Source organism: Herpailurus yagouaroundi, unplaced genomic scaffold, assembly GCF_014898765.1.
Source record: "Herpailurus yagouaroundi ecotype Mexico unplaced genomic scaffold, PumYag 142, whole genome shotgun sequence".
Classification (NCBI taxonomy): domain Eukaryota; kingdom Metazoa; phylum Chordata; class Mammalia; order Carnivora; family Felidae; genus Herpailurus; species Herpailurus yagouaroundi.
In genome coordinates this window covers 61,888,391-61,904,541 of record NW_024412397.1, presented here as the reverse complement: position 1 = coordinate 61,904,541, position 16,151 = coordinate 61,888,391, and the positions used below count along the sequence as shown (strand labels likewise).

The window sequence follows — 16,151 nt, the reverse complement described above, 5'->3', positions numbered from 1 at the left end:
GGCTTGCTGATTTTAGAAAGTTAATTTTGGGGCGAGAGAAGCCAACACTATATCTCAGAGACACGAAGAATCAGGCACGGCAAAACATTCTGATCAACTTGATTTTCTAGTGATTCTGAAGATCCCGTCAGTAGAGTCTGTTCCACCATCGTGCGACACTGTGGGCCTCAGTGATAGTCCCTGTCTGATCACGTTAGCTGAAGTTATTAAGCCACAGGATAAGGCATAAAGGCCTGAAGGTATTATTAGTAATTTGCAACATAATGAATAATTATTCAATATTTGAACAAATGCAAGGAAAGTCAGACTGAAATGGATCATTCCATTCTAAGACTGTCCACTGGCCAATCGTGAGTGATATTTCCTTTGTTAAGCAGAACAAATATAGCCACTGAGTTCCATAATTCCTCATCCCTTTTTTCCTGTTTTTAAAGTTTATTTATTTTGAGAGAGAGAGGAAGAGAGATCAATAGCAGGGGAGGGGCAGAGAGAGAGGGAGGGTCAGAATCCCAAGCAGGCTCCCCATTCTGCATTGAGTCTGACACAGGGCTCGATCCCACGACTGTGAAATCATGACCACGACTGAGATCATGACCTGAGCTGAAATCAACAGTCGGAGGATGCTTAACCAACTGAGCCACCCAGGCGCCACCCCCCTCATTTCTTTTAATGATCAGGAGGAAAACTTTAATTCTATGTGGCCATGAAGCTCTGCTTTTCAAAAACTGTTGTCCACCTCTGCTCTGAACTGGTCATGGCTGGTGGCTCTACAGCCATGCCACATGCTAGGCTTCGAATGTGGAATGTAGTACGAGAGCCTTCTGAAACTGGGGCAGAGGCAGAATGAGAAAGTGAGCACATTTTAAGTTAGCCTCACCTTTATATTCAATAAATTGCCAAAAGACCTTACATGCAAATAAAATCAAAGCTCTGGGAAGAAGGGGGAGGAGAGACTCATCATCATCCATGCCTAGTGCCTTACAAAGAGGGTCACAAACACTTTGAACTTAATGAGTATCCTCCCAGGGGGAGCCAAAACTCATGTTCAATAAGGGTTTTCAGTTACAAGACAAATACGTATCAGCAGAGCTCTGGACCTCAGAATTAGATAAAAAGGTAGCAATTCTTCGCTTTCTGAGCCTCTAGGATGCTCAGGCATGTGTCAGCCACATGTGGGGCTTTCTTCAGACAGCATGGTAATCAGCTGATTTCTCTGGAAGGTTCCATCACCAGGGCCCAGAGACCCATTTCCATGAAAATTTTCCTACACTCTGACCCCCTATCAAGTCACAAGGATCAAACCATGCATGGAACACACAGGTCATGGGGACGCCTGAATTCTGGTCAAGGATATAAGGGTTAGAATCGATGAAATTGTAAGAGGATCAAGAAAACCTACTGGAAGCATGATCAACCCAAGGCCGCCACCACTGCTTTTTTTTGCCCTTGGCTTTCTGTTTGTCTGCTTCTCCTAAAATAAAATATGTCCAAATATTAATTCTTATGAAGTGAGAAAACAAATTTTGAAAACCACGCTTTAACAACTCAAATGTCAAAATCTAGGTAAGTTGCAAAAGTACATCAGACGTCAGGGAAAGAAACTATATCAAATCTGAAATGTTTACACGCATGAGCAGGCGATTTCACAAGGCAAATACTAAGCGTTCTATGAACACTATGCCACATTTTTGCTTTCTTTTTAGTAATAGAGTGCATATAAAGAAATATAAAAAAGAAGGTTAGCTCTCAAAAAGGCATCGCACATTGAATTTTCCGGTGAATTAACAGAAAAGAAGCATCACCTAAACTTTATAAAACAATATAGTGGCAGATAATTTGTGAAGATGCATATATTCCAATAACCAGGAGTTTCCTTGTGATTATTTTCATGCATGGTTGGAAAAACACAAATTTATTGGTTATTAAATAGGTGCTATATATTAGAAAACACCATGTATTATTTTGCCATTCCCCTTCAAATAGAAAAGCATGCAAACTTCTATTAGAAGGCCTTTTAAACTTAATTGGATATAGTAAATCTGCAGATATACTACAGATATCATAATGTATATTTCATTTTAGACTTAATTGGAACAGACAATAATTGAAGGATACTTAACTACCATTATTCAGATACCACATAAAATATGCATACATATTTCATTTTTGTATAACATTTATAGAAATCAAAGACAACAGACTGTGTACCTAAAATATCTAAAATATTTTCCCTAAAGGAATAAATTAAGCAAATTCATTCTCATTTTCTTCAGAAACACATTTCTGTGAGACAGAAGCTAGGCTATGTGTTGATTAAAGTCATTGTGCTGAAGAAGAGATACTCATAAAGTCACGGAGTCATTACATATGTACTTTGTGAAATAAATACATGTATCCCACTCACAATCAGAAGGTAAAACTTGCTGAGTTAAAAAAAAAATACAAACATGCATAATACCGGCAGAGTAAAAGTAATGTTATTTTACAGCCCTAGCCCTTATCATGCTATTATTCAATGCCAAGCTACTTGAACAAGAGGGAAACGTCTCGACATACTTTCGTCATCCTCTTCAGAGAGTTTTTGGATGTCTTGGCCTTCCCCTGATTCCTGGGTCAAGCTCAGCATCCTCTCCTTACCCTTTTTGTATTTCTGTTGCCTGGCTTTGATGCGATCCATCCTATAAGACAAAGTAGCAGCAGCAATGCCAAGAACACACCCACAGTTACCACATGATCAGTTTGGGTTTCCACTTGTATGTATGTGGGTAAAATCACAAAGTGGTCAATATTTGGGACTTTTGAATGGTTTTTTTTTTATTGGCAACAAGCATCTTCTTGGGGGACAATATATACATGTCTGCACACACATATATATGTATATGTATGTATACATATATGTATGTATATAGCTGTGTCTCCCCACATCTCCCTGTTATTTTGCTCTACATAGATGCTGGTCTTAATAATATGATCACAATTATGCTAAAGTTTGGTACACAGTACTTTATGTCCACCTACACCTTGTACCAAAGGCATTTTGAACACACTAGATGATGAAATGGAAGTCCTTTATTCTTCCAGATTTTGCAATTTTTAAAAATTGATACCTGTGTATCTCACATAGTTGTGAAAATCAAATGAAAAGGTATGTAAGTGTGAGGACTATTTTGTAAAAAGCATGTTGCTCTTCAGATGCTCTTAAGTATTCTATCAGACCACGTGACTCTTCTCTATCTCAAATCTAATCTCCTATTGGTTCTGGAAAAATGTATTATTGCATCTTTAATTACTGAGTTAGAGCCTTTTATTTTGTCTGCTTAATTGGGAAGTCCAACTATTCAGAAACTGCAGTGCTGAACTCTGTTTCCCAGACCTGTCCTCCTGCGGTGTTTCAGTTCTTAAGTTTCTTAAAATTCTGGATACGTTGCTCAAGTTTTTAAGCTGATTTCTGCTTCCTGCAACTTATACAGCACTTTTAGCTTCTCTTTGGCAATGATCATTACCTACCTTCTTTTATATTCTGACTTTCTGTCACTTAAGAGGATGCATTCTTAAAGCAAATGGAAAAATTCAGTGAAGTGAATGATAGTAACAGGTTTCCCCTATGGGTAATTAGGAACTCATTCTACATGTGGGTCCAAATTTATTATTTCTCTGACCTGATGACTAGAGACCACAAGGGCAACAGTTATACCATAACTGTTTATATGACACTTTATGTAACTCATATCGTCAATTGTGGAATAAGCCAGGCAATGGGATGGTGTAAGTTATGCTAGCAAACATTTTTGCATGGGGAAAGGAGCGGGGAAATGAGGTCATAAGGGAATTAAGTAGTCTCAGCAAACTTGGGGGATTTTCCTGGTGGGCTGATGGAGTCTCCACTTTCCTGGAGAAAGTGGCTAGGTTTTGAATTCCGTGGCCATCAGCTCTTAAACCTGCCCCTCAAATGAAGAGCTACTGATCCTCGGAAGTGACATTTACTGCTGAAAATTTCACTCCAAGAAAACTCTTTTCAAGGGATCATTTAAAAATTAACTAATTAATTTTAAAAAGAAATTCTCAAAGCTCTTGAGTGGAGTCAGTCCCTTACTCGACTTCCCCAGAACACTGCGGCAGAAAACAAACTCTTGAAGCGAACACAGGGAAACGGGGGTTGTATTTCTAGTACTGCCTCTAGTTTGTTGGGGATTTTAAGTCATCTAATGTCATGGGTCAACAGTTTCTTCCCAAAGAGACTGTATCATACTATCTTTAGAGATCCTTCCAAAGCTACCACTCTGCATCTATTCCTTTAATCCACAGATATAATGAACATTTGCTCCACCTCAGTGGTACTGGCAAAGGCCCTGTCTCATTCATGAACTCTTTTCATCTTTATAAAAACCCAGATATGATTGTGAGCCCTAATTTCAACAAGAAGTTGAAATTCAGAGAATCTGAACGATGTGCTCGTGGCACCAGAGTAAGCAGCTGAACCAAGACTTGACATTGGTCTTATCCAACATGGCTCCCCTTTCTACCATGCTGCAGCCATCTTTCTTTTAAATTACTTCCATTTTCAGTCCAGTGAGCATAAGCTACTGCCATGACACAGAGCAAATACCCAGAAGTTGTAAAAGTTAACACAAATGGATTTTTCAGGGGATTAAGGGTACCTGGGAGTGGAGAGCCAGCCCAACAGGATCAGGCAAACCAAAATTAAAAGGAAAGGAGAAGAGTGAAATAAAGCCTCCTTACTGCCTCTTCAGTTGATCCATTGATTTTTTCTCTTCCTCAATTCTTGCCTTTACGGCCTTTACAATTGTGGCCTGGAAAAGTTCAGCCCCTCTAGAGAAAAATCAGAAATAGAGAAAAAAAATCAGTATTTCTATCCTTTTTACTTACCTTCCCCTGAAAATGATTATGAGGATTAGAAAACATTTCTTTTTAGGTCATTAACTGGATTCTTCTGGCTGGCAGTGGGAGTCTCAAGAGCCCGTGCAGAGGCCCCTTCCCAGTGGATGAACACGGCACAGCCACCCGCGGGAGGGAGTGGGCCTGCTCACAGCCACAGAAGGTCAGTAAAACAAAACAAAACAAAAAATGGTTTGTGTTTTTCAAGACATTGAAAAGAATGCATCCCTTCAAACCTGTCCCACTGAACCTCGTATCTTAGCGAAGCATTACTCACCTGACCTTATTATGTATAGTTGCCCCATGAGGGACCATTTGCAAGGAGGAGTGAGTTCAGATTACTTTCCTACTCAATGAGCAGAAGCAGGTATGGAGTGAGTTGGGCTAAGGAAATAGGCGAAGCTGGAGTTCAAGCTCCATCACTGGCACGTTCTGTCTCCTGCCTCTTTGCCTCTCTGCTTCCCTCCTTCCAATCCCTCTGCCTGTTCTCACTTTTCAAGCCAACTTTGGGTCCTCCTAGATCTATTTCATCAACCTCTCTTAATATCTTCAACTCTGGTTCCACTGTCATCTGATCATATCCGCTTGATAAATCCCAAGTCAGTAGGAACCCAGTGGTGTGCCAGCCCTGTGCTGGGGCTGTGGTCAGAGGTGCAGGACAGGCGTGACCGGGCACGTTATCTGCCAACTCCTCATGCGCCCTCGGAATTCTTCCCTACAGCAGCTATTTAAAACCCCTTCTACTTTTCTTGAATCTAGACTTCTGTCAAGGGCTCTTCACTCCTTGTTTCCTACCTCCCGAGAGAACGTAAGTCATGAGGCAATAGTTTGCTCAGCTGCCTCCCACCTAGCCTGCGGAAACTCTTTCCTGCAGTGACAGTGAGAAAGGTGACACTGTTGCCTACGGTCTGCCTGTGCACAAGTCCCTTCCCATCCCTGCAGCCAGAGTGGCTCCATCCTTCCCTTATTGCTCCGTTTCTGCATTCTCAGCCTTCTCACTGCCACTGAGTCCTCCTCACAAGCATGCCAACATGCTCGCATCCTGCTAATCTTAGCAAATAAAAACCCACGCACACTCATAGTCTTCTATGTCCGTGCATGAATATCTCCCAGTCACTGTCCCTAAGCCTTTCCCTTCAACCTCAGCTCTCCCGTGTTTGGCTCTGGTGCCCAGGTGTTGAGGTCACCAATTTCCGTGTTCAATTTTCAGTCTTGTGTTTGTACATTCTGTCTGCTGAACGTCTGTTTTGAAACAGCCTTTCTCGGGCTCCAAGGGCACCATGCTGTCTTAGCTTCCCTTTCTCCTTTCTGGATCAGAGTTGCTGGTCTTCTCTGCCCATCTCTTAAGTGTGGATGCTCCCCAGGGCCCTCTTCTCATTCACATTCCCTCCAACCACTCACCTGCTCTAATCCCATATGGGTCATGAGGCCCCTCGAGTCTACTCCCACCTCCATACCTGTCCTCCCACTGGACTTGCCAATGGGTTTGGTTTTACAAGCTCACCAACCCAACAACTCAGGTCTGTGGTCAGTGTTCTCCCAAGTCTCGAGCTTCTTGGCATCTCTACATTTGGGAATGGTACCACCATTTGCTTCAACCAGAACCCTGGGCATATCATCCTCTACCCTCTCCTTTCCAGCTGCACCTCCCTTCCTTCCAATTTTCCAGTTGTGCCGATTTTACTCTTAAATATCTTCCTAGTTTATCCCATCCTGGTCTGAGCCATTGTCTCTCTTCTGGATCAGCAGAGAAGCCACCTAACTGGTCCCTTTGCCCATGGTCCTGAGTACACGCTACAAGCAGAGTGAGCTCCTAAAACATCATTAAGGCCACACCATTCCTTTGCTTCTTATTATCTGTGGTATTACTTTTAAAGTCATAAACATGATTTCTCAGGCCCCTGATAATCGGACGCCTCCCTATCTCTCCAGCTTATTTGTCATCATTATCTTCACCTTCAAATTTCTGTTTTTCAACCATGCTGAGCTTCTCAGGGTTTCTTCATGAAAACTTCCCCGGTAACTTCACTTGGGCTGTGTCCCTGGCCTTCCTCCTCTACCACCTGTTCATCCCTCAGGGTGCAGCTTAGAATGGAAGGCTGCCGTGGTTCCTGCCATTTGCAGGTGTTTATGTACCCTTGATATAATCCCCACGGCTTCTCTCCTACCATCACACTAGTCACATGGCATTGTGACTGCCTGTTGATATGTCCTTCTCCCCACAAGGCTATAAGCTCTGTGAGGGGAAGGCCAACCATCTGCCTCCTTGTAACACAGTAGGCTGTGGACAAATCAATAAATGAATGAATATCTTTTCTTTGGAAATTCCGTTGTGAATTCAACGCTTGTTAAGACATGGCTCTTCTTGAACAAGCACGAGCTGTACTCTGAACCAAAGCCATCAGTTTCTATAACATGAGGAATATGGATTTCTAAATAACTGTGATAACTTTGAGGGAAAAATACCGGCTTACTGTTATGATCTGGATGTCTAAGGACCAAATGTTTAAGAAAAGCCAAAAAAAAAAAAAAAAAAAAGACGTATTTATCAGCACAAGTACCAGTTGCTCTACAAGTAAATAAAATTTCTATTAGGATAAAATATCTTGGATGAGCCCCCCAAAAGAAAAAGAAACAAAAAGAAATAAAAAAGGACAAGACATTGTGCTCTAATGAAACTGATATGCTGGGTGTTAGAAAAACAATTACAATGGTAAATTCTAGGGCTAATATTGTGCAGAAAATGAAGTCCCTGTTCATGTACATAGTCAGGGCCCATGGTGGCACAAAGCTCCTTAGAGTAAATGTAGGTCCCCTACTGAAAATTCTTTCTACTGGGCTCCAAGTTAGTGAACAAAGGCCAGGAACTGCTTCCCTATAAATGGCTTCTGAAATAAACATTTTGTTTATCCTGGAAGAGGGAAGGAATAGTCTCTAAGAGCACTGGTGGTATAAACAGAAGTGTGTTAATCTAAAACACAAATCAAAATGGTAGATTCTGGAAATTCCATATGAGACAAGCTGATGGTTATCAGATTATTTAGCACCATGGGTCTGACGGAATCAGCAAGGCTGGTGTCTCTGACATGGGCAGAGCTGTCTAGGCATTGCCTTTAATACCTAGCTTTCTTCCCAGTCTTTCCCCTTAAAGCTACAAGATTGGGGCAAAAACTGGAAGAAGGGTGGAGTCTAGGAAGAAGAAGGTAGTGTGGCCCGGTGACCTCTTGTTAAAAGAGAAAATCAGGTTGTTGGGGAAAAGAGGTTGAAAGGAAGGAAAAGATAAGAAAAGATGGATAGGAAGGTTTAGAATGAGCTTCAGTATCTATCACACTCCTTCTCAACCTAAGATCTGAGAAATAATACGTAAGTGTGCTTTTCTCTGTTTTTAGGACAGAGCCAGAGAGGGGGAATGTGGACTAGTCTCTATAGAGATCAACATGGTCTGTGTTACTGCTCTTCCTGAGGCCAAAATGAGCGATGTCCAGTGAGGTGGTCTGTGCCCAGAGGGCTCTACATGACCAGTCTGTGTTTGGCCTCTCGTAGCATCCCAGATCTTTGTAAGGGTGACTTGGTACCAAAGACTTTCTTGTTACTCTTCTAGTTTAGGTTTTCAAGGCCTTGTGCTAAACCCTTCTTGGATTGGTTTCTCCAGAAGGGGTTTCTTAACCTATTGCAGGTTCTACAGGCAAGCTCAGACAAGAGCACAGTGCAATATTACTTCCAGACAGATACTTAAAGAGAAACCACTTGATTTCATGGCCTGACCCACCTTGATGCCAGGATCTGTGAAGCTTTTATATCAGCCACAACATGTAGGAAATAGTAACTCATGAAAACTCTTCTCTGCAGTAGGAGGAAGGCAAAACATATGCTGTCCCAAATAATTCCTGCTTCACCACTGGGGAGTTTACATGAGGAATCATCATCAGCTGGGGTCAAAAAGTAGAAAAAAAAAACAAATTAAAATTAACATCCATTTTCATTGTTATTTTATAATATCTGTGGCATAATCAGGCTTGGGAAATCCCACAGGCCTCAGAACAATATTCTGATGCATGGACTCACTTATGGATGGATTTATTTACAAGCAAAGATACACATTTCAACTCCAATGTCAACATTGATTTGTAAGACTGACCACAAGTAACAGTGTAAGGCACAGACAGGACTCTTCACCAACGGTGCCTCCTCAGGACTTCTCTCTCTGGGAGAGAGAGGTTTCTTTCTCCCTGAACAAGGGCCATGGAGAAATAATGTCTCTATGTCCCAATGCCAGAGGCAATGCTCTGATATGAACAAATAAACAAACAGAAAAAAAAAACAACAAAAAGCCCCGGCTATTCTGGGAATGGTAATCCGAGTATAACCAGAAGAGCAGTTAACACAGTATGGTCTGTTAGAAAAAGAGGTTATCAACAGATATCTTATCCTAAATCAAAACAAATTCCCAGTTGCTCTTCATCCTGGGCAAAGGGTGGCCTGGATTGGAAGCCACAGTGGAGAGAGTGCCGTGGTCAAGTAGCCCCCATTTCGGGCACCATGGAGGACCAAGTGTGGTTTTGTCCTGGGTTCTGGTACAAAAGGCAGAGGATGGGAATGGAAACTTCTGCCTCTGCCTTGGGAGTCTAACTGCAGAAACTGTGGAGGTTCTTCTAGTTGCCTTCCTGAGTTTGAGGTTCCCTGAGCTTCCTGAGGAGAGAAAAATCTGGAAGTCAGAGGTACTCTGACTACCCAAGAATCTAGCTGCAAACACCACAGGTCGATGGACTTCTGTAACCCTTCCTAATGTAACTCAAAGAAGTTTGGGGAATTATTACAGGCCACATACAATCCCCAGACCTGCCAGGTCTTGTACATTTCCAGAACATGACTAAACATGTCTAGAATAGGGGCACTTCATGGTATGGACAATAGAGTCATAATGTACTACAGTCCTATAGCCTCCACCTAGAAAGGGAATTGACCTCTTTTTTTCTGTTTTGTTTTGTTTTGTTTTTTCATTTTATTTACTTTATTTAAAATAAGTTTTTTTTAGTGCTTATTTTTGAGAGAGAGAGAGAGAGAGAGAGAATGTGTATGCATGTGCATGCAAGTCGGGGAGGGGCAGAGAGAGAGGGAGACCCAGGATCTGAAGTAGGCTCCAGGCTCTGGGCTGTCAGCACAGAGCCTAACCTGAGGCTCAAAGTCACGAACCGTGAGATCATGACCTGAGCTGAAGTTGGACACTTAACCAACTCAGCCACCCAGGCGCCTCTCATTTTATTTATTTGAGAGAGAGAGAGAGAGAGAGAGAGAGAGAGAGAGAGAGAGAACACAAGTGGTGAGAGACGCAGAAGGAGAGAAAGAATCTTAAGTACGTAGGGCTCAATCCTGGGATCGTGACCTGAGCCGAAATCAAGAGTTGAAAGCTCAGTGGAGCCACCCAGGTGCCCCTTTGGCCCGATTTTAACATTAGAACAATACACCTGTTCTTCCTTCCCTGCCCTCCCACTTCCAAATTTGCTTTTCATACTTACGCATTTTATAGCCTTTGACTGTACAGGCCAGGCTGAACGCTTGGATCAACCAGCAACTATTTTGAACCAATTTTTCAATGTATCCACACGCTCCTATCTGAAAAACAAATGGGAGTGGCAAACTGTGAAACCCTGCATCCAGCAAAAGAGGTTGGTGTCTTGTGATCTCCGTATGTGCAAGAATTCATGAAGTCTCTGTGCTAATGATTCCAGAGGTAACCTGTAGTAAATAAATTTCAGTCACCATGGGGCAATGCATTTGATGCTTTAGAAGTACCATAGTTGCCTGGGGGAAGATAAATCCCATGAGTAAAGGAAGAGTCTTTAGTGTGATGATTTTAGCACTTAGAAGCCTCTGTCTTTTCACAGAGAAAATCTTGGATTATTGCAGGAACAAGATGAACTCTGTGATATCAAATGGGTGAGCAATGACCCCCAAGACTTTGATTTTGGTACAGTCACTTTCCCACAAGATCGGACAAATTACACCTATGCTGTTTGTCAGAAGATCATCACAAACATCAGCTGCATTGTTCAGTTCTTAGAATAGGAAAAGAGTATGTATTCTGAGCCTTTTTTGGCCAATTCTCTGGGAAAAGGATTATTCTTTGTTGATTGGCATGTAGTTGTCTCATAACAATGATGCATGTTAAGTTCACATCTTGAGGGGGAAGGAGTTTAAACAAACAATCATTGCCAGCCAAAACGTAAAGGTGATGACTGAATTGTGTGTATTTCCTGGGGATATGTGAGGTAGGAAAATGTCATTAGAATTTGCTTCCAAACTGGCAGTTACCCAGCTTGAGTTGCCCTGCCCATTGGAACATGCTTTCCATGTGATGATACCTGTCCTCCATGGTCATGCTTTCATTTGGGTTCTCTAGGTTGGGAATCTCCTCCTCCCTTTGCCTCCCTGGACACCCTTGATTCCGGTTTTCAAGTCTCTGACAGGTTCAAATGGCATCGCGTCTGGAAAGTCAGCTCCCAACTTACTTAAGCAAGGTATGAGTCACTCCTTTTTCTTGTTCTGGTTTTCCGAAGATGTTGTGATAATTAGCATTAACAGACCAAATTATAATAACTAATAAGTAGGTTTGTTTTCCCTTTTAGAGTGTGAGTTCATTAGGGTAAAACTTGAAGGCAATACTGTACCTAGTTCTTCAAGAGAAAAGTAATGTCTAGCAAAGAACAAGTCTGCAATATAGGTTTACAGAATGAATGAATGAATGAATGGACTTTGCAGCTACACCATTTTCAGGACTGGTTGTAAGAATCGGCCTCTGGCAACAGATCCCTCACCATCACACTGGCTATTAAATAAAATGTTACTCTGTAGTCCTGTCTCGTACCCTCTTCAAGACCTTTCAATACTACCCCAAACGTAAATAAAGATCAGTGGGGTAAAATTGTTGCATAAAAGTCACTTTTACTATCAACTGGTCTTAGACAAAATTTCAGTGGTCTTAGACAAAGTAAATGACTTGAATACATATTCATGGCAACCTACACTTGGCTTTCCAAGACCTCTAAACACAGCAGTACATCTGTCAAAAAAAATTTAAATGCCTTCATAGACTTGCCTCTCGAGCTCATCTTTAAGTAGCCAGGAAGGTGAGAAGCAGGAAATTCTCACATCACGCCTCCTCTAATGCACTATCACTACTAGAGAGTAGTGGACACAAGGATTCGCTTTGACTTAGGCCAGCTAGAGATGTATTAACTCATTCAGCTCGTGCAAGGTTGCCGTTTAATTTCGTGAAACAAGTAAGTAACTTAAAAGCTGTTCTGTGAGCCAAAATATTTGATGCAATTCTAGGATTACTAGCGGGCAGTCTAAGTTACCTACCAGGCCAAGGGACAAGTTGTACCCTGAAACATGAATATTTAATAGCAGAGCAGCTAAATTTTGCAGAGGAAGGACATCTGTTTTGCCTCAACCCTCTACTGGCTTAGCTGAGCCCTAATCAGGACCCTTCTGCCCAGAGGTAACCACAAAGTTGCATTCTCCTGTGTGTTTACATCTCATGGGTACATGAAATGTGCATTTAATAGCCCATTCTGCCTCATTCGCCACCCTACAGTGTTACAGAGAACTACGCTCATTTTATTTTGTACTTCCATAATGCTTTCTAGGCAAGCCAACATGATATGCCTTTGGAAGAGATTCAGTGACTAATTCAGCTCATGAAAGAGCCATTTTGTAGCACAAAGTGTGAATGGTGATAAATTATCCCTCAGAAGAAAGGGGATTTTAACTGAAAAGTACATTTTAGGATGCAAATACACATCCTCTTGTCATGTGACCTTGAGATGCTGACCTTGCAGCATCTCATTTGGGGCTTTTAAGAGAGCAGGGTGACTGGCAATTGGGCTTTTAATAACCACTGAATGGATTGTTTACTCTTGTGCTGAAACCACAAATGTGTTATACAGTGGGAGGCACTTACTGATAATATGTTTTTCATCGTAATCACAAAAACGTTGTATGCAATCAGCCAGTCCCAATAGCGCAGGATGCTCCTGATGGGTTTCAGCAGCAAATCACCCCCAAAGAGCAGGAAATAGAAGCAGGCCACCAAGTAACCCATGCAAAAGATGCTGATCCTGGTTGTCCCCGTGATGAAGATGATTGTGAGGACAAACCAGAAGAGGTAGCTGAAGATGATCACTTTGGACATGTCTAAGTACGATCTGGAAAACAAAACCGAACCATCAAAGGGCAATGATACAAACACACAAAAAAACTAAGTCGAGAGATTCTGCTTTAATGAGGGTAGGAGTTCATATTACTCATTTGACTCTCTTGTAAGCAAGGCAGGCCGTGGGCTCAATATTCATCTTTCATTCAACACTGCCAGGTCTGTAGGAAATTCTTGCCCAGTTAGTAAGAGACGAAGAGGTAAGCTGCGCAAATACTTTTTAGTATCTTATTTGGGCCAAATTTCCCACAAACAGCAGGATTTTCCGCCTATTACTGGAGTACTCAAAATTCCTCCCTATCTTCCTGTGGGAGGCATGAAAAATTAATTATATGTTAGAAGAAATTCTAAGATACAGATGCCTTCTGAAGCAAGAGAACAGGGAAGAATGGATTCACTTTCAATGAACTAGACATTAATAGATAAAACGAATCTGTGTTCTACCCGAAGGTCTTACTGGAGATGGAAGTCTGTCCCTGCAGATGAGTAGTAATTCTCACAAAGCATACACGGTCATGGTGAGGCTTGTAGGCTCTGTCCAACACTGTGTCTTTGGATGGCGTCAAGATTCCTTTTTGGGGAGTAATTTTCCCTGTGACCTTCCTGATGAAAGGTGAGGCAGCCTGTAGGTCACTCACTGTGCAATAAATGGCAGCTGCTGGGAGCTTCGGAGTATGGGTCACTGACAGCTGAGGGAAGTGGTACCCACAGGCCAAGACCCATCTGTTTGTTTAATTAGAGCTTCTTTAACTTGGATGTTTTGCTTTAGCTGTTTCTTTTCCCAGGTAAGGGCAAATGCATAGTAGAACCAATTGTGGGTCAGTTATTTGATGAATGAGCTGTGATTTTATAAGAGTTAACAAGTAATTTCTTGATAAAATCTGGACTCCACTACCCAGCATCATTACAGAACATCGTTCCTAAAAGTACACTGTCACATAAGCAACCTTTTGAACTTGACCCTTTGGGGACTAAAACACTCAATCCTTTAAAATTGTTTCCTGAAATGTTCATCTCAGATCTATTTCACTCTTCTTTACCTTCCTCCCCAAAGGAGAATGAATAACATGTCAGTATATGTCAGGATCCCGGAAGCACTGCAGGTGAAATTAATGATTCAGACGAGGGGTAACATGGGAAGGCCCACAGGGCCTTCTGGTGTGTGTGTGTGTACGTGTGTGCGCTGTGGAGTCAGCAGGATCAGCCTGCTGGCGCTCTGGGTGTGAGCGTGTGTGTGTACAGAAACGTGTGTGGTAGTGCACCATGTGCTTTCCATGGATTTCCCTTCCTTGCCTGCAGTTGCTTCTCATTCCTGCTCCAGGGGTCCTGGCCTCCACCCCTCAGCACTTCACCTGCTTTAGTCTCAGGTATCATTAAGACCAAGCTTGTGAGGGCCATATGGAAAAGTCTAGTCAAGGTGCCCTGAAGAGGAGCCTCATGGGTCCCGGAGCACATGAATGAGCCATGGTGGCATGTCATGAGGTTAAGAGGCTCCTTTCCAGAGCTGCCGAGCACGTGCCCACGGAGAGGGTGTGTGGGACTCCACGGTGCCCCCGACCGCCAAGTGCTTGCTAGCTTCCAGCTCGTGACTGTGCTTTGTGATGGGTCACTCCCTGATGCGTACTTGTCCGGCAGCCCTAATTGGGAAACAGAACTAAAAGCTTGAAATAATTCCATCTTGAAAAGATATCACTTTAAAAATCAGTGGTGCACAAGCGTTATCTTGTTGACGTTTTAGGCTTTTCATAAGTGCACTGTAGAGTGGAATACATGTCTTTTTCCCTTTAAAGTAGGGAAAAAGATGAGCTGCACTGATTTTTTTTTCCCCTTAGTATCACAGAGAAGAGGTAGAAAGTGGAAGTCCTAGCTTATATTCGTGTTTAGTATGATACATTATTCCTAGAAGGAATCTATAGGTCTACATATCTTATCATTTTATTTATTTATTTATTTATTTATATTTATTATTTTTTTGAGAGAGAGAGAGCACGAGCTGGGGAGAGGCAGAGAGAGAGAGGGGGAGAGAGAATCCCAATCAGTGCAGAGCCCGACACGGGGCTTGAACTCACAAACCGTGAGATCATGACCTGAGCCATAATCAATAGTCAGATGCTTAACCGACTGAGCCACCCAGGCGCCCCTACATAGCTTATGATTTTAAAGCAAATTCACTTATTGGTTTGTTCAGTATATGCTGAGCTCTTAGGCCGCAGAAGGGCCTCAGCTCCCAGGTACTGGAGCTGGGTTGACTGGCTTCAGATCCTTGCTCAGATTCCTGATCCACAAAATAGCAATAACAGTATCTCATAGGTGGTCGTTAGGGTCAGATGGCTTCATCCATGTAAAGCACCTGGAACAGAGACTGGCACTCTGCAAGCACTCAGTTACCGCTGTTATTAACATTGCTATATGCATTATAGGCCAAAGACTATTGGTAAAAATGGGGGGCAGGCATGTACACGAAAAGTAAGTTAGAAGTGGACTTTGCCCTAAGTTGCCTATATCTTAGACTTGGGGTGGAATAGGTTTGGATTCTTCAAATAACAATCCCATGCAAACATGATACTCTGGGAGTCAGAAGCTAGGGAGCAAATCTCAGGTGAGGAGAGGCACGCTGGCTTGAACAAGACTGATTTCCACGTGGCACTGATGCATAGCCTCCCCGGGGCCCTGACAGCAGAACTGGAGGGTGGATGCTAGTTAGTGAGGATCGGCAAGTCCAAGGGCACACACCTAGCGAGGAGGAATAGAACATCCCGCCAGCCTGTCAGATCCCCGACCACAGGGGTGGAGCTGGACTGTGAGAGTTGACTCTGGAGGCAGTGGGATGCCCGCCACAAAGTGGCATCAGGCGAAAAAAGCATGAGGACTTGGGAACCCAGAGAACACAGAAGGAATGCATAGTGAGAAATTTCGTCAGGTTCAGACACACACTCCACAGAGGGGACTATCAGGCTGCCCAGATCGGCTGCCACCAGACTGCAGAGGATGGTGGAGGACAGAGGAGGTGCTGCCAGGGGGAAGCCGCACACCCGAGGAG

General features: G+C 42.8%; 1 protein-coding gene across 1 annotated transcript in view; it reads right to left on the bottom strand.

Moving 5' to 3' along the window:
* Positions 1 to 16,151, bottom strand: part of PIEZO2 (piezo type mechanosensitive ion channel component 2) — a 456,739-nt gene that overhangs the window by 63,456 nt on the left and 377,132 nt on the right. Inside the window, 6 exon segments of the mRNA XM_040479417.1 lie at positions 1,400 to 1,471; positions 2,557 to 2,678; positions 4,741 to 4,830; positions 8,666 to 8,825; positions 10,413 to 10,509; positions 12,860 to 13,103. Coding sequence (XP_040335351.1) covers positions 1,400 to 1,471; positions 2,557 to 2,678; positions 4,741 to 4,830; positions 8,666 to 8,825; positions 10,413 to 10,509; positions 12,860 to 13,103 — 785 coding nt within the window.